At 41.3% G+C, this 22,810-nt stretch overlaps 3 protein-coding genes across 6 annotated transcripts in view; 1 reads left to right on the plus strand and 2 right to left on the minus strand.

Annotated features, from left to right (window-relative positions):
- dnajc17 (DnaJ (Hsp40) homolog, subfamily C, member 17) overlaps positions 1–14,531 on the plus strand; it is a 31,025-nt gene extending 16,494 nt beyond the window's left edge. The window contains exon 11 of the mRNA XM_061843058.1: positions 13,056–14,531. Within this exon, the coding sequence (XP_061699042.1) occupies positions 13,056–13,178 (123 nt within the window). The 3' untranslated portion in view covers positions 13,179–14,531. The remainder of the gene's footprint in view (positions 1–13,055) is intronic.
- On the minus strand, positions 841–3,706 carry LOC133513330 (cdc42 effector protein 3). Of its 4 annotated transcripts, none has more exons than XM_061844011.1 (3): positions 3,431–3,706; positions 2,998–3,332; positions 841–1,843 (listed from the first exon to the last, which is right to left on the minus strand). In XM_061844011.1, exon 3 carries the CDS (start codon positions 1,720–1,722, stop codon positions 1,108–1,110), a length of 615 nt encoding a protein of 204 aa, XP_061699995.1. In that variant the 5' UTR covers positions 1,723–1,843; positions 2,998–3,332; positions 3,431–3,706; the 3' UTR covers positions 841–1,107. The 4 variants fall into 4 exon arrangements, with proteins under 4 accessions (XP_061699995.1, XP_061699996.1, XP_061699994.1 ...); XM_061844012.1 differs by having other exon boundaries at positions 2,998–3,087; positions 3,228–3,706; XM_061844010.1 differs by having other exon boundaries at positions 2,998–3,148; positions 3,228–3,706.
- A 3,462-nt stretch (positions 14,532–17,993) lies between the features above and the next one.
- Positions 17,994–22,157, minus strand: gchfr (GTP cyclohydrolase I feedback regulator). The gene is made up of 3 exons (XM_061844792.1): positions 21,978–22,157; positions 20,818–20,912; positions 17,994–18,777 (listed from the first exon to the last, which is right to left on the minus strand). The coding sequence occupies exons 1-3, from the start codon at positions 22,011–22,013 to the stop codon at positions 18,648–18,650; spliced, it is 261 nt and encodes an 86-aa protein (XP_061700776.1). The 5' UTR covers positions 22,014–22,157; the 3' UTR covers positions 17,994–18,647.
- Between the last annotated feature and the right edge of the window lie 653 nt (positions 22,158–22,810).

Consider the following 22,810-nt stretch of genomic DNA (forward strand, 5'->3'; position numbering starts at 1 on the left):
CCTAGCAGTGGGACACTTGTGGTTCTTGCATGACCCGTGCGGCACTTTGGTATGTGGGTCATTGTGGCTTTACCCCACAATTGGCTTTGCCATATTTCTTACTGCTGTGAAAGATGACTGACCGGTGCTGTGTCATCTTCATTCCACATGTGCCAACATTTGCATGTACTGTCTTCTCTTCCTTGTACATATGGCGCAGAGCGTGTGCTATACAAGCACATATTTTTCAGATCAGAGGTTTTTTTGATCAGAATGTTGTGTTAAAATTTTCAAAGACTGTCACAGCTGTAATGGGTGTCTATGGTCCTCTTCCCTCGACACCCCTGCATATGTGGATCTATCACTTTACCATTCATCACTTTCTCCTGTGCCATTCTCCAGTCCTTTGGACTTTTGCATTTAAGAAAACTGCCTGCTTGTTTTTTTTTCCCCTCTCCTCTCTGAGGTCTCGGACCTGTGGCCTGACATGGGTTATGGGGAAACCTGCACCCACAGGCTATGGCTTTTATTCGAAGCAGAGCTAAGTGTTTGTTTTCATTACATTGTTAGGAATGGGAGATGGGGGGTACCTTGGTCTACCTTTGAGTGGAGCTTCAGACATGCGTGAGGTTGAGAAATTGCCCTCTGCACATAAGAGATTGGCAAACACACCAAGACAACACAGCTCAAGGACCTTGGGATCCAGCTGCAACTTTTCTTTTCAACACCACACGATAGTCTTAACAGCTGTAAAGTATTGTACAGTGTGGTGTAGCGAATAGCAATAACAGCAAAGGGAGTACACAAAAGTGAAAATTTACAACTCAAAGTTTAATATCACCACAAAGGGGAACATTAAGCAGAATACGTCTGGTTTAACAATGTTTTTAAAAATAAGCAAATTGCATGCTATACTTAACATATTGCCGACATCATACCAAACCTTTTTAACTAGAATGCGGACGTTTTTAACAAATTTATTTCTATATCTTTGTTGTTCATTTTCTTTTCACAACAGTCCCGGGAGACCCTTATTTTTAGTATAGTAAAGAGATAATAATGTATATCTCTCAGAAGGAATTCGAGTTTGATTTCCCCCTTTTGTCTTTGTATTCCTAGCTATTTCATTCACTGTTGAAGTTTGTCCATAACCTGCAAGACATCGTCCAAAATGGAAGGACCCAGGTCGAGGCTAAAAGAAAAGGCATTGTCCTCCTCTTTCTGTTGTCCTTCAATTTTGTCACCAACCACCGTGGAGTTTCCATTGGTGTCCGCACTGAGATTGCCCCATCCAGCACTGGAAAACTGTTTGGTCGCAATGTTGTTTCCCCTTTCATGCCTCCCCACCAATACAGTCTCACCTTCCTCGCTGTCCAGCAGTGGCATTGAGCTGCATTTCTTCCTCTTCTGGGTGGCGTTCTCCTGGTGGTCCGCAGGCCAGTCCGTTCTCTCGGAACCCTCTGCCTCCATATTTAGACGAGGGGGCTTGGGTGGTGGAGAGCAGGCCAAGAAGAGATTTTGCTCACTTTGGGAGCTTTGTAAAAGCAGGCTGTGGCCCATTTTTAAAAACGAAAGGTCTCCAAAGCTGTCTCTATGGGCATCATTTCCAATATGTGAGATATGGCGGAAATCAGCGAGTGGGAGACTGATCATATTGACAGAGAGAACCTCTCTGCGCTTTGACTGTCTGCTTGACCAACGGCCAGAGGTTGCCTTTCTTTGCAAGGATGCTTTAAGTGGCATCTTAGTAGTCTTTAAGAATTGGGTGCTTCTATATCTCCTATGTGATCTCCAGAGTCGTTGAATGCTTTTGTATGACCTTCTTCGTTCAGCTATCAACACCTGGAAGTTGACCTTTTGAAATCTGCAAAAAAACAAAAAAAAAATCATTGATTAATTGTCATGGAGTAATTATGTTTTCTTCCTTTTGGTATCTGTTGTCTTTTATGAGAAAATTTCATCAGTTGGTTTTAGATCATGTCTGTTCTGGTTCTGTTCTCGTCATCATGCAGGGCCTAATTTGATACTTTGATATATCATTTGGCTTGAAATGAATTGGCAGCTTTTATTTAGCAGTTGCACCTGCTCCACTTGATTTAGGTTTAATGAAATTCAGTATTATTTTGCAGCTGTGTGTGTTCCAATTGTGCTTTGAAGCTACAATCTTCAAATATTTACTTTTCAAATCCACATTTTTCCCATAAGAGCAGGTGTGGTCTTTTGTCTATCTTCCAGCAGAAGTCTGTTTGCCAGCTCGAGACTTCCAGTAAGTGTAGCTACACAAATGAATATCTTGCGTGTCCTCAAAGCTCTTAGTTTTATTTACTGTTACTTTCGTAATAATGGCTTAGAACAATATCATAAAAATAGTATCTTCTTTATGAATAACTCAGTTTAAAATTACCCAAGATATTGAAAAAACAATGGATAGATTGGAATTAAACCGTACTATGCGGGGGAAACTGTCAATGCTTTCATGGAAAAGGAAAAGAAAAAGCTTTCCCGTTTTGTGACTTTTAATTAATGTATTTAGCAAAACCAAGCCGAATGTAGCCAACCTGGGCATATAGATAAGATGAATATGGCAGGGTGTGTAATTTTACAGTCTCCCAAGAGCTTTGTCCACATTATATCTGTGTTCGTGACTTGAAACACTCACTTTGTAAATTTGTAAACCGCTACAGCAAACAGCTTTTGTTGGCCCGTAAAGGTTTTATCGGCGCTTTAGTAGCAGCAGGAGATTGGAGTGCACGGACAGAGCAGCATTCCTATCCCAACATGTCAGTTTGGCCAAGGAGGAGACTCAGCCATGAGTTTTTTGTCCAGGAAGCGCTCGACATTGCCAAGTTTAAATTAAAGAAGCCCATTAAAGCAGATAGGCCAAGAAACACTCTAAACGATCTCTAAATACTGCCATAAAAGATCTGCCTTTAAGAATCCAGCCCTTGAAAACATTAACCAACATCAAGAATAAATGATCAAGGGTTTTCCACCCCAAAAAGATTGATTGGTTCTTACCTGTGTTCTCGAACAAATACTGGATATTTGAACTCCAAGCTTGCACACTCGAATCTGTCATGAAAGCTGGAAGTGCCTCGTACCTGAACACTGACAAACACGACATGATGGGGCTTGTTCAACTGTTGCACAGATGACTTCAATAGGCAGCCTTGGGGCAGAAACCAACTGAGCTAAAATCGGATTTTCCTCTGTGACAGCAGAGTTTGTGCATTAAGATATGCAGCTACCTTTTGCTTTCAGTCCATTAGGGCTCTGGCCTTTTCTTCAATAATCCTTCGATGCGCCAACTCCTTTTCTTTGTGGATCTCTCCAGGTGTGTTGCCGTTGAAAGTCTTTGCATGAGCAATAAACCAGGTGAGGTCAGAGTCCAAGTGCGTCAAAGCATTGAGCTACTAGCGGTTTTGCAATTGTATTTCTTACTCCACCTTACACTCATTCCATTCTCGGATAGTTCCCAGATGACAGATGATAACTGAGTTGGTTCTTTCGTCACCAGTATCAACATAAGTCCTGCTGCATGCTTGGCTGCATGTCTTACCTATGAGAGAGGATGGGCGGAAGGTAAATGCTACTGATTAAGCAACTGATCCAGCGATAGAATGAAGTACACAACTACTGTCCAATGTGTAGTTGTATTAAAGTTTGAAAGGTTGAGAGTGGTTGAATTTCAATAGTGCAAGTTGTGTTTTAGCGTGTGCGTGCTCTGTAGCGTGTGTGCCTTTGTAAAAAGCCGGAAGTCACTGTCAGTGACCAGACAGGCTAGCTACCAAGAGGAGGAGGTTAACTGATCCCTAATCTCCATGTCATTGTCCCTCTGCTCTGCTGATTTCCTGGCTGCTGTTGGCTTGTCTAAAGCCCATAGGTCATACCACTCTACAGCCCCTTCTGCCTGACTGGAGGCCTACAGCTTCCCTGTGTAATTAAACCACAGTATCACATACAGACATGTGTGGGCAGGCGTTGCACTGGTTGCTCAAGAGCGATAAGAGCAAGAGATAAACTTTGTAATTGTCATATATCCGGACTTTAGAATGCAATTGTGATCTCCAAAAGAAAACAACCTTTACCAATCTGAAGGAAAGGCCATTGTTATTTTTTACTGGTATCTTTTGCAACTTGTTTTTAAAAACCATTTCAGCTGCTTATTTTCTTTCGCTTCTTTAATTAATTGATTGATTGATTGAGGTTACCACGCTGCTCTGATAATACCATCGTGTTTATAAAACTGAGTTCATTCATATTCAGTGTTTTCCTCTTGTTCAGTAATAATAAACAGGCAGGCTACAATGGAAATGGACAAATGGTATCTTTCAGATTGATCTATTAAACAATAGGCGTTGCCCCTCTTGTTCTCTCACTCCACACTCTGATGCCAGAATACCAGACGTAATTACTCACGCAAATGAAATTATCATTACATTTCCTCAACAGTAAAACACAGCATTAACAAATATTTGTACTCTGAGAAGCTCTCTCCTTTGTCAACCTATAACCACAGAAGCAGAACTACTTGAGCAGAACTTTCATGCTCTTGGCTGCAATTAGACTGAAGCTAGTGTTGTTTAACGTATTTGGGAATGAGCCCACAGCCTCTTCCCCTCCCCAATAGTGGTCTTATTTTATTGTGTTAACTTTGTTGTCATGCTTTGGGCTGATGCCTTTTGTCCTGACTGGATTTCTGTGTAAGTTTCCTGACCAGAGTGGCCAGTGTGGTTGATGCAGTTGTGGTGCGTCTGAAATTTGGGCTTCAATGTATTTTCGCTGTCACGGGATAAAACTGTTTCCAGATATTGCTTTGACTTCTACAAGAAGCTCAAACTGAGACTTTTCTAGATTCCAGCTTCTTCTCGATAGAGCTAAATTGTTACAGTGAACTCTGTATGTAATTATCTCACACAGGAATAATTTTTGATGGCACATTTTGTCTCGTGTGCCTTCCTTAAATTCTCAAGTTATGATAAGATCATGACTAGACAAACACATTTTTCTCCTCAAAATAGAGCAGCTCACTTGAGTAGCTGAGTAGTAGACTAATTTCTGTGGTCATCCCTAAAACATCTATTTCCCAAGAGTTATCTTTTGTACTTCCTTCCAGAAATTTAGATGAGAAAGACCTCAGCGAGTATTTGTCATCATTGTTTGTCTGTCTCCTGTGAGATGACTCAAGGCTGAATAGTTTTGACAATGCTACAAAAGAAACGCTATAAAGAGGAAGCGCATCATCTGTCAGTACTTAAAATACAGGTGTAACATTATTGACTCTTAAAGGTCAAGTGTCATCCCTATGAACATTTTAAAATAGATATTATAATGAAAAATACATATAACATTATTCACTTCAATGTCTATACGAAAAAATAAATGTAAACGGAGAGCGCGTCATCCATGCGCAAAGTTGCAGAAGTGTCATTCTACGGCATCCAAGTGGTCGCCATATTGGCTGCATCCTCTGTTCGTGAAGTCACCCGGACATTCGCCAATGAAAATACTTTGTGCACCCTACTATGGGCGACGAACACGCCCCTTCTGTGTGTCACTGTTTTGTAGGGAAGTTTACTTCAGAATAATGATATAATAATAGCTGACATTAACACAATTATGTGAAGAAAATAGGCTTTTGACCCTTTGGCTTACAAGTAGGTCCAATATGTACAGTGAGAATTCATGATTTTGTTCAAATGTATCCATTGATATTAAAGCTATTTCAGTGGGGTTTCTGACTGCTAATGGTCTTCTTATTTTCTTTGACATAGTAGTGGCAGCTTTCTGAACATCTGTCCAACTTATTTATTAGGTGTATGAGACCCATACTGTATTAATTACTTGCCCTTTTGTGATAGGTTTTCAATATCGTTTTTGAATGAAATGAGACATGACCATAGCTCCATTCGATATGATCCTAATGAATGGATGTATTTTCTGAATCTGAAATTCTGTTGTGCCTTTGCTGTACTGGACAGTGGACATACTCTCCTAGAAAACCCGAGTTTTGTTGTACTGTATTTGTGGGTGGTAAGAATGTGAAACTATTTTCTGGCATGTGATCATTCATAATTATGAAGTCATGATGCAGTACTTGCATTATAAACAGACCTTTCATATAAAAAGCACACACACAGCATGGACATGTTCCACCAGTAATGCACTATAAACGATAACGAACCTTTTTAACATGGCAATACACAATAAACGGACACTTATCCATCTGTTTATCTGGAACTTGAATTTCAACATTTCTTTTCAACAGATGAAACGCCTGACCTCTTTTTCACATCACCATGGCTGTGACTGCATTCTTACCAGACTTGCAGCCACTTGTGCTTTAGTGGGAAATCTGTTGCAATCAGAGGTTTTCCATGGAGGGCTATGACCTGAAAGACATAATTTTGCTTGTATAACGATATATTGGATATTAAAGAAGCCAAACCGCCACAACTTGCTATTCTGGGATCTATGAACCCATCCATCATACAGATAAATACCAGGGCACCAGGAGTTCAGGCCTTTTTTGCTGTTTCTTTTTTTTCACTATTTCCTTTACTTTAACAGTTTCCAAACAGTTCTGTCCAAAGGTGTCAAATCTGTCCAATCGTGTGACTTCATGCGATTCTGTTTATACACATCTGCATATACAGTTCCCTGCAAAAGGATTGGAACAGCCATGTTCCTTTGTTTCTGTTTTATAGTGTAGAAATTTGTGTTTTACATCAAAATATGAATCTGAGGCAAAAGCTTTTATTTTATGGTATTTACATCTAGATCTGTATAACAATTCAGGGCAGAGCACTTTTCGTTTGAACTCATCCACCTTTCAAGTGAGCAAAGGTTTTGGATCATGTGACCGCTGGGTCTTTCTAGTTGCTCACATATGACCTTTTAGATTGATGAAACATACGATAGGGCTTGTTTTAAAACAGATGCTTGTTTTTGGCTTTGTGTTTGACCCTTGAAAACTGCATTTGCTGTTAAGCAAACACAAAGACCATAAAGCTGTCAATGGGAGAAAGGCAGAAACATTTTAAGATGAGGGAAGAGGCGACATCCATCGGAGCTATTGCACAAATGTTGGGCATAGCCAGTACAACAGTTTGGAATGTCCTGAAAAAGAAAAACTCGTTTACTGGACAATAGACATTGAACAGGTCAGCCAAGGGTATCAACAGCTGGGAACTCCATTGTTTTGCTTGGAGACTTCAGCACTTACGTGGGCAGTGACAGTGAGACCTGCAAGGGCATGACTGGCATGACTGTGATGAAGGGCTCCCCCAAAAACTAGAGTTGTTATTGGAATTCTGTGCTCATCATCTCATCACGGATTGCCCATAATGAATACCAGGAAGAATCATAATGGTGTAGGGTTAGTAGACCATAGGCCCCAGTTCGATGGTCGATTTTGTGGTCGTGTTCATCGGTCTTGCAGCTGCATGTCTTGGACACATGGGTGAAGAGAGGCGCGGACCTGTCAACTCATTCTTATGGTGAGAGAAAAAGCCAGTCTGACCTGGCAGACCCAGACTTTGTGAGGCTCTGGTGGGAACATCTGACAGAATCACCTGTAAGGAGTTTCAATGTCGTCCTCTGGCAGAACTTCACTCACGTCTCTGGGGAGGTGGAGGACATTGAGTCTGAGTGACACATGTTCCATGGCTGTTTTAGTGAGCTCGCCGACTTGAGCCGTGGTCGTAAGATAGTTTGTGCCCCTCATGGCGGTAACTCCAGAACTCATTGGTGGAGTCCAGCAGTAAATGATGGTGTTAAGCTTGAGGAGGAGTACTATCCGCCCTCTTTAGCCTATGGGACTCCAGAGACAGCTGATGGACACTGGCTGGCTAGGCAGAATACAGCTATGGTGGTCGCCGAGGCAAAAATTTGGGGGTGGGCTCTTGTATCTCTGGGGTTGACATCACCAAGGTGGTTAAAAAGCTCCTTGGTCGCCGGGGGTAGGTGAGATTTGCCTGGAGTTGTAGCACTGGTTATTGTGGGGCTGTCCTGGTTGACACTCCTCTGGAACATTACATGGCTATTGTCCCTCTGGATTGGCAGCTTGTGGTGCTGGTCCCCCTTTTTACAAAGTGTGCCCTGGAGGGTGTGTTCCAACTACAGGGGTATCACAATCTTCAGCCTCCATTGTAAGGTATGTTCAGTGGTGCTAGAGAGGAGAGTCTGTCAGGAAGTTGAATCTCAGATTCAAGAGTAATGAATTTCAGGATGAAGGTTTTTTAGTCTTTGCCGTGGAGCAGTTCTATACCCTGGGCAGTGTCTTTGAGGGTGCAAAGGTGTTTACACAGTCAGTGCACATGTGTTTTGTCGACTTGGAGGAGGTGTTTGGCTGAGTCCTGAAGGGGGTCATTTATGAGTATCGGGTACCGAACCCCTTGTTATGGACCCTTCGTACATTTGTTCTCTGTACAACCAGTGTCAGAGTGATTTCAGTGATGTCGAGTTTGTATTCCTTCCTTGTGGTGAGGAAGGAGCTAAGCCGAAAGGTGAAATTCTCATTTTATCTGTCGATCTACATTCTTGTCCTCATATATGGTCACAATCCTTCGGTTGTGACTGTAAGAACAAGAACCCAGATACAAGTGTTGAGATGAGTTTCCGCTCCAGGGTTTCTGGGCTTTCCCTTAGGGTGAGAAGCTTGGTCATCCTGGAGGGACTCAGAGTAGAACTTCTGCTCCTGTGCATAGAGAGAAGCCAGATGAGGTGGCTAATTACGATGCCCCCCGGGCACCTCCTTGGTGAGGTGTGAGGTGAAAGTGGGGCCGGATGACGACTCAGGACACGCTGGAGAGACTATGCCTCGGGATCATGCGGAAGTGCACGTTGAAGTGGCTGGGGAGAGGGAAGGCTGGGCTTCCCTGCTAAAGCTGCTGCCCCTGACTGACTTCGAGTAAGTGGAAGAAAATGGATGGATGAATGAATCATAGCCGGTCTCGTACTGGAATTCCATTCAGGAACCAGATGTTCTCAAGATATGCATGTAAATGGTTATATGCAGGAAGTAGAGTTGGGCCTTAAACTGTGTTTTGTTTGTTCTTCACTCACAGGAATAACACTGTAATTGACCAGACCTTTGGGTTTTTATGACTGCCGTGTTTCATAATGAGTGATAATTATTCCACAATGATTTACGGATCTTTGTCTCCGTAAATTAATTTTGCTTGTGCATTACCTGTTTAATTTAGCAGACCACTCTCTTTGAAATGTGCACACATATACTCTCATCATCAGGGTTCCCTCATAAATCCTCCATATCTCTGTGACACAAACAGCGCTACAAACACAAAATACACATGCACACACACACACAGAACCAGATATATAGGTGCATTAGAAGCAGAGAAGCTGGTCGGTACACACAAGGCTACAATATCTTTTTTGGCACCAACACCTGCACATTTTCTTCGCTCAGATGACCGAGTTAAATATTTATCATGATGGCTTTAATGAGTAATCCATTTTCACAACAACCTACCCAGCTTTGTGACTTCAAGACCATTCAGAACCATGTAATATTTAATCTAAAAGACTTCATGATAAAATTGCCACTCTATTTAATTTTTACAAAATATCTATAAGGTCTTGATGTAAGAATCTTGAACTTTTAAGAGGTGCAAAAAAATAGTTTAAAATACTGATGTTTTTATATGTTGATGTTGTTTTTGAGTTAAGTCTTGGAAAAAAGAAACCGTGTTGCTTACAATCAGTTCCAGGACGCTTAATAACCTCAGATTTTTTGGATTACGAAACCGTTTTTTTGTATCAGTGAATAATAGAAATATAAATACAGTTGAAGCCAGAAGTTTACATACATTCATTTTTTGTCTCACTGAAGTCAAATCTGACAAAAGATCTCCTTTTTCAGGTCAGTTAGAACCACCAAAATTATATAAAATTTTAAATTGCCACAATTTGGCTATTTAGATTTTCTCTATTTCAAACAAGGAAACAGTGTGTGAGAGGTGTGGTTTTAAATACATCCCCAGGTACATTAACACACATTAACCTATCAAGAGCTTCCAAAGCCATGACCTCATCAGCTGGGCTTCCCTATGTTCTTTATATGTAAACTTTTGACCTCGAAGAAAATAATATAAAATTCTAATAAATTCTTACTCTCAATACTATGGCATGTAACAAAATTAAATAATTTAGGTGATCCCTACTGACCTGAAAGAGGAGAGGGTTAGTCTGATTTGAATTCAGGTATTGAGAGAAAAAATGAAATCTGTTTTTTGCACAGTGTATGTAAACTAATGGCTTCAACTGTATTCTGTCTCTCCCATTATAAAACCTTTAGTAATAGTCCAGGCAATGTCGATGAAGAGTTCAACAGTCTTGACTCTCATGAATCAAGAGCAGTTGATGACAGAAATATTGTGAAGGTAGTTATCACTGACATCACTTCAGACCTCCACAGGGCAGGAGTGAAGATATCAAAATCAACCTAGCCCTTACCCGAAACAGTGAGATAATAAACTTGCAGACAATAGCACAAGATGCAAACTACTCATCAGTAATAAGAATCTGAAGGGCAGATTGGATTTTGCAAAGATGTACAGAGATGATCCACAAACGTTTTGAAACACAGGTTTACAGACTAATGAGACCAAGATTAAGCTGTACCAAAGTGATGGAAAGGCTAAAGTATGGAGAAAGAATGTATCTGATTCTGATCCAACATACACAAGCTCATCTGTGAAGCGTGGTGGAGGTAATGTCCTGGCTTGAGCTTGTACGGCTACTTCTGGAATCATTCATTGCATAACTCGTAAAGGTAGCACCAGAATGAATTGGTGTACAAAACCATTTTGTCTGGCAATTTACAGAAAAATGCATCCAAACTAATCAGGAGAAGCTTTATCATGCCACAAGACGTCATCAAGCGGAAAAAGTGGAAGGTCAAGTCAATTCCAGACCAGAGCATACATTCTACCATCTGAAGACGAGACTAAAGAACTGAAAGTGGTTGCAATAAAGGCCCGGAAAAACATTTCAAATGAAGAATGCAACATGCAGTTATCGTAAGAAAGGATTATGGCAAAAAATATTGAACGTTATTCACTTTTAAATTAATTTCCCAGTGTCTGCTCCAATACTTTTGCTCACTTGGGAAGTGGGTCGCTTGAAAAAATAGGTATTGTGTTGAGTTGTTTAACACATCTACATGTAAATAATATGAAATAGAAGATGGAAATCTGATTTTTTTTTTTTTTTATCTCCCATTCATCTTTTAAACTAAAACCTAGAAATCAGCCCAGTTGCTTCTTCACTCACTCATTTGCACTCATGTCTAAATACACACACACACACACAACTGCCACCTGCTGTGTCTGAGCATGAGTGTCAGACTGTGTATGTGTTTGCACACTCTACTGACTCACAGTACTGGAGGTATTCATGATGTCATTACTGGCCTGGGGTAAGCCTAGTGTGTGCTGTTTTGAGGCCCAGCCATGTACTGATGTCACAGGGCTAATCCTCAGCTTGTTTTAATGTGCGTGTGTGAGTTTTACTGCCATCCTGCCTCTGTGGCGGCCTTGTTCCCGCCTCCCTTGTTTGTATTATGTGGTCTCCTACTCACCAGCATTAGAACAACGCACACATGCATGTATATGTGCACACCAAGTGTTGAGTTAACAGGAGTGATGCATTGGCTAAACATGTACGTTGTTAGTTTAGTACCGTGGGCAAGGAAATGTGTCACACTGCCCAGAAAACACCTGACTTTTCTGGCATAGCTCGATCAGGACAGTCGTATCTATTCTGATTTGCACATCCTTATTGTGAGCATTTGAGAGCAGTTGGGAGTTCGGCTATGTTGCCAAAATGACTCTGCATTTTCAACAGCTCGCTTGTATAGTTGCTTGTGTCCTGTTTAATTTGAGGATCCAAGAGGTATTTAGTTTAGCTAATGGTGGTTGCGTGATCTTTCATAGTTACGTGTCAGACAAGGGCTTGAGCTCACATCGCTGGAATGATAATAGCAGCTTTCCCCAATCCAGGGGCCGCATGGTGAGGGGAGCAGGGGCGAACTTCCTCTCACCGACCCTCTCCTACTCTTCACCACTTACTCTCCTTCTCCCAGCACATGGATCCTGGAGTCCCCATGATGCTTTCCAGATGCTGTAGTGCAGTGAGCGCATAGACAAAACCTACCTTTCCTCTTTGGATCACTGGATCTCTCCCCCAGACCTTCATGCGCAGACCCACTTGATCTCTGCTGCAGTACAATGTCTCATTAAAGAGACACTTCTTTGGCCCGACAGACTTTCTGGCTACGATCATATAAAACAACAGCTTTCTCTGGGGATACTTGGCCTCCAAACCTTAAGAAGAAATAGCCAATTCTGCTCACATTTACAATAATTGCACGTCTTCTGCAATATAGTCCATCTTTGTGTACTCTGTTGTACGTGCTTCCCTGTTTGTGACATCCATAACTCCACCAATTGTATGCGTGTGAGGGAGGTGACATCTATTCTATGTTCCACACCATTTGATTAGCCATTAACTAGTGACCATTCTCTAATTTTCCACTGCAAGGAGAAATTCTTGTTCTTTGTCTAACCCCAAACTCTGCAAAGCAATCAAGCATAGACTGTTAAAGGCCTGGCCACTGCCAAGCCCAATGCAGACTCTATAATGACCTCCGGCAACGGAATTACCCTGTCACACTTGCTGTCCAGGCTCCTGTCTCATGCACGTTCACCCTCCCCACCGTCATGGCGATGGTTAGAGAGATGAGAGCATGCAGAATGGTTGTGAAAGCAAACATACAGTGAACGGTGACAGTGTTGCCCTGTGATGCTGTTGCCATGAAATGGAAAAAACACAAACTCCTTATGTGTCCAGTAACTTTGTGCCAGTGTAAATTTTGTCGAGCAGAGATAAGATGATAAATAGGTTGCAAATGCATTGGAAAAAGTGAGCGTGTAATATGGTCCACTGTATTGCTCATCACACATGACAAAAAACATCATGAACATGTTATCACACTCATGGGCCACTTTTTTTTTGTGTGTGTATGTGTGGTTTTATTTGTTTTTGTCCAGGGTTCCCTGTCCAATGAACGAGACTACGAGAGTGTGGTTATGATGCGGATGAGACAGGCAGCTGAGCGACAGCGGCTGATTGAACAGATGCAAAAGGAGGATGATGAAGAAGCCACGTCTTAGCACCAGAGGACCTGGCTCGGCACCGGGCCACAGCCAATACACAGAACACCTGTTTTAAGGTTTAATTTTTCAATGTGTTGTTTTGTGTTGAATCAGACAATTAAATCATCAATGACCACAGAAAGTCCGTTTTAATTTATACGCATTGTTTCTCTTCTAGTGAAGTGAGGATGCTGGTAGGATTCAGGATTATGTAGTCTCAGAGAATTCAGGAAGCAAGTGTAAATTGTGTTGCAGTCTTAGGTACAGTAATTTGTATTTGTGCATACATCAGGCATAAAGTGGATTACATCTCTGCAAACATTCAAGTCTGTTTCAGGCAAAACCAAGAATTTTAAATTGGGTAGCTTAAGATGCTTCATTTTATGAGCTTCCTTGCTTTCCTCCTGTTGTAGAAAAAGCGACTCAAAAATGAATTCTCTTCCGCCATTGTTAAAGGTTCTCAATAAGACTGTATTTTCTTGCTTTAATTATCTAATGACGGTTAGATCCAGTTGCAATATAATCGTTGTTGAAATGTCAATGTATTCAAATAGGTATGATTTGTCTGGCAAATGGCGGCAACTTGTCAATGTAGCCAAAAATCTTCCTCTATGACACGACCATACACTTGTCCAGTGACTCAGTGAAAGCAGCTGAGACATGTAGCAATCCAAACCACAGTCCGTGACTAGTCGGATTTCATTTCTCCCCCACGAATCAACAGACAAGCCAACTTTACTACGTTACAGGCTGAACTTCAGAAGTGTTATGGGCTCTCGTGATAAAATACCCTCGTGAGAGATTATCCATCATTGTTTTACATGATTCTTCATGTCAATGAAAACTTTTAAGGAGCCTTTGGGACTAATGCTAGACTGCATGTTTATTTTGCTTGGGTATCTTTTTTGAGGAAGGCATGACTAAGGAAAAGCAATTGGCAATGTGTTATTTGCTTATAAACAGCCACACTTTCAGTCTTCACAAAATGCAATACGAGAGATGTATTTACAACTCAGTCTTGACAGACATGGTCGGATCACAAAAGAAAAGAATACAGAAATTATTGGTGGCTTAAGCACGCAATCTCTATCTACAACAGCGCCTGCACACAACAAGCAATTCTTTTTTTTTTTTTATAATTGTGAGAAGCCAAAATTGTGATCAAGGTTGAAATGTTATTAATTGCCAAGCCAGTATGTTAAAAGTGGAAACTGTTTTGTTTGAATTGCCAACTGTTGTTTGCGGAACTGCAGTGAATTCATTCAATTACTCATAGGAAACCGATGTCTCACTCTCTGTAGATATTAAGTCAATATTAACTTTTGATCTCAGTAATTAAAAAAAGGTCCACTGTTATGAAATGCATGATTTTTAGTATGTTATTAATAAAAAAAAAACAAATGGAATGGACCCATCCATTTCTTTCACCACACAACATGATTTTGACATATGGCTTTTTGTCACTCCTGCCATGAAAATCATCTCGAGGGTTTTGTTTTCCAGAAGAAGTAAGAAGTGAGGTTAGTAGTAGACGCCCACTCAGGCAGTCTCATATGTTTCTACCAGTTTTACCTGCTGGAAGGTAGCTCGTTGTTCCTTCGTGTTAGCCAAAATACTATCTCGTTGTATTGCTGGATATTGTTCGAACACTCGGGAGGATGGATTCATTCTTCATACTTAACAAAAAGACCCGGTTCGTCATGAAAAATGGTTTGCACAGGTGCAAAAGACGAGAGCTTTGTGGGTTCCAAATGACAGGTAGGTGTGTATACAGCTACTAAAAAAAAAATGATAGTTTGGGGGGGGGGGGGGCGTAGTCCTCTCAGAACGTAACAAAAGAGCCGCGCACGTAAGTCAGGCGTCCTAAATGTGTCGATGTACTCGTCGGCGCCGAGCACAGCTTCGGCTGGGCTGGCTCATACATAGTGTCTAGGAGTCTGTTGTTAGTTAGAAGTGATCCGCATATCATCTTCACACTTCACCTTTAAAGAATGAATACAGCCCTATATCAATGACTTCTGGGTGAATCAGCTTGTCTGGAGATGTCTCAGACATCTTCTTGGTGCAATATTTTGGTTACTCGGATCTTACTGTTTCCACGACTGGTCAGGGTCAGCAGTCTTGGCAACTTCTCCACCAGTGAGGTGTGCCCACTTAATCCAAGGATCCACTTACCTTTTAATTCTTGCCCTGTGTGGCATAAGGGAGCGGCTGTAAAGCCTTAGCCTCACAGTTCTGAGGACCCGGCCCCACCTGTGGGGTGTTTGCATGTTCCCCCGTGCCTGCGTGGGTTTTCTCCTGCCTCTCCGGTTTCCTCCCACATCCCAAAAAAATTGAAACATTAATTGGCCACTCTAAATTGCACCTAGGAGTATGACTGTCTGTCTGTCTCCATGCTATTGGCTGGCAACTGGTTCCCCACCTCCTGCCCGTTGACACCTGGGATAGGCTCCAGCACTCCTGCGACCCTTGTGAGGATAAGCAGCAAAGAAAATGGATGGATGGATCTTGCCCTGTGAGTATTTACTTCATTATCACTAAAATTAGTTTAAGCAGACTCTTCGTTCTTGTCATTCAAATTAAGATCAGATCACCTTTTATGGCCAATTAATAGAAGTTTAAGAAATTCCAGTGTAAATCAATTATATACAGTTTTACTTTATAGAGACTTGAAATAATTTGTAACATATTGATATAATTTAGATGTCTTGGGTTTCCATGCCTTTTTGCACCTCCTTTTCTTTGTGTTTGATACTTTTTCCCTCTGTGATTGCACATTTTAACACACTTAAATTCCAATCTTTTTTCTTTCTTTGATCGTATCAATTACTTGGACTGTCCCCAGCGTGGTGAATTCCTCAGGTTAAGAACACCTTTAGAAGTATATTTAGTGAGAAAGATGGTAATGTGTTAAACAGTACTTTTTCACCCGCTGTATGTCATGTAATACCGCACCGCTCCTGTAGCTAAATAAATTAATATAAATATTAGAAACCCCTCTCAATATGATTCAGTGCAGATTACAACCACAATAATTCAACTCCATCAATCCTAACTTTCTGACAGCGATTTTCTCATTAGACTGCGCTGGTGTCACTGAACAGGTTCTCTCTTATCTATCTTATCTTTTCAAATCGTCATACAATCGCCTTATTTTTCCCTGCATTTGAGGTTTTATGACGTAAGCGAGCCATGTGGTGGCTTTTTTCTGCTGACTTAGCCCGTATTTAGGAGCCACATGGCAGCTTCATAGCACCCAAGCTCTCTCTGCCACCCCCACCTCTACTGTGTGGCTTTGTTACACAATGTCCAGCTGTGGAGGATGGTGGTGTGGTGGAAGACATCTGCTCTTCTCCTCCTGCAATATCCCTTCATCTCCAAGGTTTATTTTTGTGTAGGCTTTTTTGAACAACAGGAAAAAAATAAAGTCCACAAACAAAAAACAAAAAAATCTGTTCAAACGACAAGAGAGGAAATGTAATTACAGGAAACCAATTTACTACCAGACCTGCGCTGAACCCACAATGGCTTTCATGCGAACCAGGATGCCACAATGGGCCTGTTGGGCTTCCTCCTTTGTGAACCATTAACAGCAGAACCTTCCATGCATCTCTGCTGAAGATGTCATGTCTGTCGATAAATGAAAGCATCTGGACAAATACCACTACTACTACTAATAATAATCATCAACGTCATTGTAACCTTGATTTATCCAGGGGTCATCATCACCTTCAGTTAAGTAAGCACGCATGAACAATAATAAATACAATAACCACTCTGCAACTGGGAACTTGATCCTTGGAAGCAGCCCCTTTGCTTTGCATTTAGTGTCCGACCCCCTTGAATTTTTATTTGTCATCTCACCAGAATATTTTGAGTAATTTTATGCTTCAAACTTTGTGGAAACGGGGAGGGAGGTCATTTTCGGGGTAAGGCTCTACTGGATGACTGGTGTGAAACAATTTGAGTGATTTAGTGTTACCCCCAGTAAACTGTCATTTCTCATTTCTTCAAATTCTCTTCTTGACGCTTTGACAAAACAATCAGATGCACTCCAAAATCACATCTCAAACATGCTGGAATAGAGAACAACGGTTCTACTTTGTACTGTCTCGTTTTCAGCTCCTGCAGGACTGTGTGATTAATCAGTTTTACTGACTAATTCAAGTTCATTTCTCTGGATTTTTTCTTCTTTAAAGCGCAACCCCGCTGACACGCATTGCTTATACTAATAATTTTGACAACAGGAAACACCAGGTGATATATCGTTTTATGTTTACTTGTTGAAGTTGTTTTAATTGTGTTAACATACATATTTTTTAGGGGGGAAAAAGGACATTTTCGATGAAAAAGCACGTATTAGCACAAGATTTGCAAAAACAAAAAAAACACATTGGATGTTGGTGCCAGTTAATGCCATAGGAAAATACAGTTTTAAAGCTTTTGCAATATCAGGAGAATTAAAGCAAATCGAATAGGGGGGGAAGTACAACAAAAATCAACAATTTCTTTTGAATGATGTCATTATCATTTCCTTTATTCGTGACTGCAAAAAAAAACCCAGCTCTAGTTGTGTACTTTTGAAGTCAAAAGAAATCTTACCAAACCTTAAATTAGCAATATTTTGCATTATCATTTTATATTAATGATCAGAATAGAAATGTCAGTATTTCTTTGTATCATACTATTCCACAGTTATATTTAATGAATGACATGTAGTTGGACTTGAGGTCTTACATTTGGCTTTCTTTAACCTACAGATACCTCATGTAATTTTCCAATTGTTCTATGCAGTTATTTACTGTACATAATACTCAATAAATACAGAATAAATCCACATTTAAGTGCTGATATTTAATCAGAAGCATTTGAGGTTTCTGCAAAACAGTTAATAAAAAAAAAAAAGAATTTATTATTGTGTCATGCATACAAATGTACACGCACCCAGCCCATAAGGGCTTTTAAGACAACATCAACAACAAAAAGTCAAGTGAAAAACAGTCTTTTCCGAGCTTTAAAAATAAAATGTGCAATTCTAAAAAAAAAAACAAAGCAGCCATTTAATATTTTCCTCAACTAACCAAGAGAATGTATTAGGGTTATATTGTATAGTATTATATTAAACTCTCTTGGGTCATCACATCACAACAAATGTTTGTGATGGAGGATTGTATTTAAATACCCATGCAGTTGGTCATCACATATTGATAAATGGAAGAAATTTTATATATATATATATATATATATATATATAGGATCGTATTCCTCATTTCATAATTTGTCAGCCTGCGACCGACTGACGACCATTCCCGGGTGTATCCTGGCTGACGCCAGCAAGGAGAAGCTCCAGCTCATCCGCAATCCAAATTAAGGACACGCACATTTAGATGGCTTGGATAGATGGACTGATACACAGTTTGGCAGCATTGAAAATTCAGCAGTAAAAAAATCAAAGTTCTTATCATGTTTCCACATCTGCCTGCCTTATCACTCGATCTCCTTGTGAAGGCACCACACCAGCGTCTGCCCCACCCCCGTCATTGTCAGCATGCGGTAGCCGATCTTTTCCAGTTTATCCAACACCAGGCGAGGAGGCTCGTCAACTTGGTACTCCGAACTAAATGAGACAAGCAGAGTTAATCTTCCAGTACTGTCCGCAGATGTACAGTGAAGAAAATAAGTATTTGAACACCCTGCTATATTGCAAGTTCTCCCACTTAGAAATCATTGAAGGGTCTGAAATTTTCATCATACAGTAGATGCATCTCCACTGTGAGAGAGATAATGTAAAAAGAAAAATCCAGAAATCACAGTGTATGATTTTTTTAAATGATTTGCGTGATACAGCTGAAAATAAGTATTTGAACACTTATCAGTTAGAATTCTGACCCTCAAAGACCTGTTAGTCCACCTTTCAAAGTCCACCTCCACTCCATATATTATCCTGAATCAGATGCACCTGTGTGAGGTTGTGAGGTCCATAAAGACAACTGTCCACCCCATACAATCAGTAAGACCCAAACCATGACCAAAGACCTGTCCAAAGACACCAGAGACAAAATTGTACAACTCCACACGACTGGAAAGGGGTACGGAGATATTGCCAAGCAGCTTGGTAAAAAAAAAAAAAAGGTCCACTGTTGGAGCAATCATTAGAAAATGGAAGAAGCAAAACATGACGCTCAATCTCAATCGGAGTGGAGCCCCATGCAAGATATTACCTCGTGGGGTCTCAATGATCCTTAGAAGTGTGAGGAATCACCCCAGGACTACACGACAGGACTTGGTCAATGACCTGAAAAAAGCTGGGACCACCGTTTCCAAGGTGACTGCTGGTAATACACTAAGACGTCATGGTTTGAAATCATGCATGGGCACGGAAGGTTCCCGTGCTTAAACCAGCACATGTCAAGGCCCATCTTAAGTTTGCCAATGACCATTTGAAAGATACAGAGGAGTCATGGGAGAAAGTTTTGTGGTCAGATGAGACAAAAATGGAACTTTTTGGTCATAATTCCACTAACCGTGTTTGGAGGAAGACGAATGATGAGTTCCATCCCAAGAACACCATCCCTACTGTGAAGCATGGGGGTGCTGGCATCATGGTTTGGGGCTGTTTTTCTGCACATCGGACAGGACGACTGCACCGTATCAAGGAGAGGATGACCGCGGCCATGTATTGTGGGATTTTGAGGAACAACTTCTTTCCCTCAGTCAGAGCATTGAAGATGGGTCGTGGCTGGGTCTTTCAACAGGACGATGACCCGAAGCACACAGCCAGGAAAACCAAGGATAGGCACTGTAAGAAGCATATCAGGGTTCTGGCGTGGCCTACCCAGTCTCCAGACCTAAACCTAATAGACAAACTTTGGAGGGAACTGAAACTCCGTGTTTTTCAGCGACAGGCCAGAAATCTGATCGAGAGAAGAAGTGGAGGAGTGGGCCAAAGTCCCTCGTGCAGTGTGTGCAAACCTGGTGAACAACTACAGGAAATTTTTGACCTCTGTAATTGCAAGCAAAGGCTACTGTACCAAATATTAACATTGGTTTTCTCAGCTGTATCACACAAATAAATTACATTATGATTTCCGAGTTTTTCTTTTTAGATTATCTCTCTCACAATGGACATGCACCTACAATGAAAATTTCAGACCCATCCATGATTTCCAAGTGGGAGAACTTGCAACATAGCAGGGTGTTCAAAAACGTTTTCTTCACTGTATGTTCTCAGTGAATTTTATATGGAGGTTTGAATCTTGTTAATTGTTCTGCAGTTTGTTCACTTCTTTCCACACCTTCATCCATTTGCCAGCAGTGTTTGGATCATGGTGTCAATGACACCACTTCCGCAGTCTGTTTGTATCACACCGACTGGCTTTTCTTACCAGATATCAGAGCCTCTACTTCCATGTGACTTGCTCTGATATGTTAATTGCGACATTCCAGTTAACAGGATTTTATGCATATGGGAATTTGAAAAACACACAACGTCTGTGAGCAGCATTGCAAACAAGCCATTACCCTTTATTGTCCCCAAGCTGGGTGACTCATCAATTACATCAGGAGAGGATCTATGGTAAGTGGACCCATTACCTACTGCAGGTACCTTATTGAGTCCGCCTGCCACTAACGGAGAAGCACTCGATGCAGTACTCACAAATTATTTCCCAGCACGGTTGTTTTCCTTGCTCCCAAGTAACTCATGACAGCCGGATCAGAATGCTCATCTCCCACATTGGTTGGGCCGTTCTCCTGAAAGAAAGCAATGAATCACGTTTACTTGATATCTGCGTGCTGGTTTTGTGCAACTCAAGTTTGAACTCACCTGCATGTGTGCATACTAATCCCCAACCCACTTATGTAGAGATGATCCAATTCTCACAGCCAGGCAATTGAATTAGGATGTAGCACTTGTCTTTTACTTGTTACAAATTATTGACCGCTCTCAAGAGCTGAGAAAGGCTTGCTCTCTTTGTCGTTGCAATGTTCATGTTAATTTTTTGTTTTCTCAAAAGTGATGCAGCTGTTCTGCAGATACTGTATCTGATGCACTATGATTGGCTGGCAACCAGTTCAGGGTGTACCCCGCCTCCGGGCCGTTGTCAGCTGGGATAGGCTCCAGCACTCCCGTGACCTTTGTGAGGATAAGCGGCTAAGGAAATGGACGAATGGATACTGTATCTGATGCAAGTATACACTGGCCTGCCACAATAATATGACCACATGTAGAATCTTGAAGTTATCCAATATTGGAGCCATATCAAAACTTCTGCATTTACATAGAGCAGTGGTTCTCTTAAAAACAGTTCTTGAATATCAAATGTAAATGTATTGTCCACAGAAAAGAAAAAAATAACTGAAATATACCGAGGCGGTGATTCTTTCACATCCCACGAGCAGGAGGCAGCGTACCATAAATGCTGCTTGTACTACACTTTGTGAATCGACAGAAATAAAATGCTCTTTTGTGACTTGTGTCACACTAATTGAGTATTGTCGCTTGCAGTGGTGTGTTTACTGCACCATAGTGGAGCTCTGTCTAATGTGGGACATGATTAAATTATTACAAATGGCATACAAACTGTATTATTCACTGAATATCTTTGGAAAAGCAGATCTGTCAGTCTCTGAGTGCAAAATTGATTTTGAATGCACTATGGCGCGAAACCTCCGTCTGCTGTGTCTACACTGCACATTTCCCCTCCATTCATTTGTAGCATGTTGCAATGCTACTTTAAAAAAAAAAAAACCCCTGCAGCTCCACCCTCACGAAGCAAGTACAACACGAGACACGACAGGCAAACTGCATTTACGCACCAGTCGGATCTGCGTGCTGATCAGTATGTAAGGCATGCCTCCTCCGTAGTTTCGCACGTCTCTTCCCTGGAATCTTGACAAAGAGGAGATTCCTCAGACGCGACAGTTCCCCTCTTTCTGCAAGTTGAGCTTCAACTGGCAGCTATTTGCAGAATGCGGAAACACCCACCACCATGGACCAATCACAGCGCGCCTCCATCTGCTGACCCGATTATGAAATATAAATGCCTCATTAGAGTCATACAAAAAGCAAACGTGCATATATGTCTCAATTTTAGCACTATCTACACCCACCTCTTTAGGTAAAAAGATATCTAATGATATCCAACTTAGAATTATGTCTTTAAACACTGATTAGTATTAACTAATCAGAATGGTCAGAGAGACATACATTATTATTATTATGACAATATGTTTGTTGCAGGCGGCACGGTGGGCCTGCTGGAAAGCGTTGGCCTCACAAGTTTGAGGTCCCGGGTTCAATCCCAGCCCTCTCTGTGTGTAGTTTGCATGTTCTGCCCTTGCCTGCGTGGGTTTTCTCCGGGCACTGCGGTTTCCTCCCACATTCTAAAAATATGCAACATTAATTGTACACTCTAAATTGCCCCTAGGTGTGATTTTGAGTGTAGCTGTTTGTCTCTATGTGCCCTGCGATGGGCTGGCAACCAGTTCAGGGTGAACCCCGCCTCCTGCCCTTTGACAGCCGGGATAGGCTCTAACACACCCGTGACCCTCGTGAGGATAAGCGGCTAAGAAAATGGATGGATGGATACTTGTTGCAAATTGTAGTGGTTCTTTTGTCGAGTTCTGAGGAGAAAGTCATGTTCAATGGG

This window comes from Syngnathoides biaculeatus, chromosome 15, assembly GCF_019802595.1.
Source record: "Syngnathoides biaculeatus isolate LvHL_M chromosome 15, ASM1980259v1, whole genome shotgun sequence".
In the NCBI taxonomy this organism is placed as follows: domain Eukaryota; kingdom Metazoa; phylum Chordata; class Actinopteri; order Syngnathiformes; family Syngnathidae; genus Syngnathoides; species Syngnathoides biaculeatus.

What these genes read in the sequence shown, in the direction of transcription:
- LOC133513330 (XM_061844011.1), bottom strand. Translation starts at nt 1,722, where the DNA reads ATGCCACTTAAAGCATCCTTGCAAAGAAAGGCAACCTCTGGCCGTTGG.
- gchfr (XM_061844792.1), bottom strand. Translation starts at nt 22,013, where the DNA reads ATGCCTTACATACTGATCAGCACGCAGATCCGACTG. An exon ending in TCAGCACGCAGATCCGACTG is followed by an intron (nt 20,913 to 21,977) that starts GTGCGTAAATGC and finishes GCTTTCTTTCAG; the next exon opens with GAGAACGGCCCAACCAATGT. An exon ending in ACCGTGCTGGGAAATAATTT is followed by an intron (nt 18,778 to 20,817) that starts GTGAGTACTGCA and finishes TGTCTCATTTAG; the next exon opens with TTCGGAGTACCAAGTTGACG.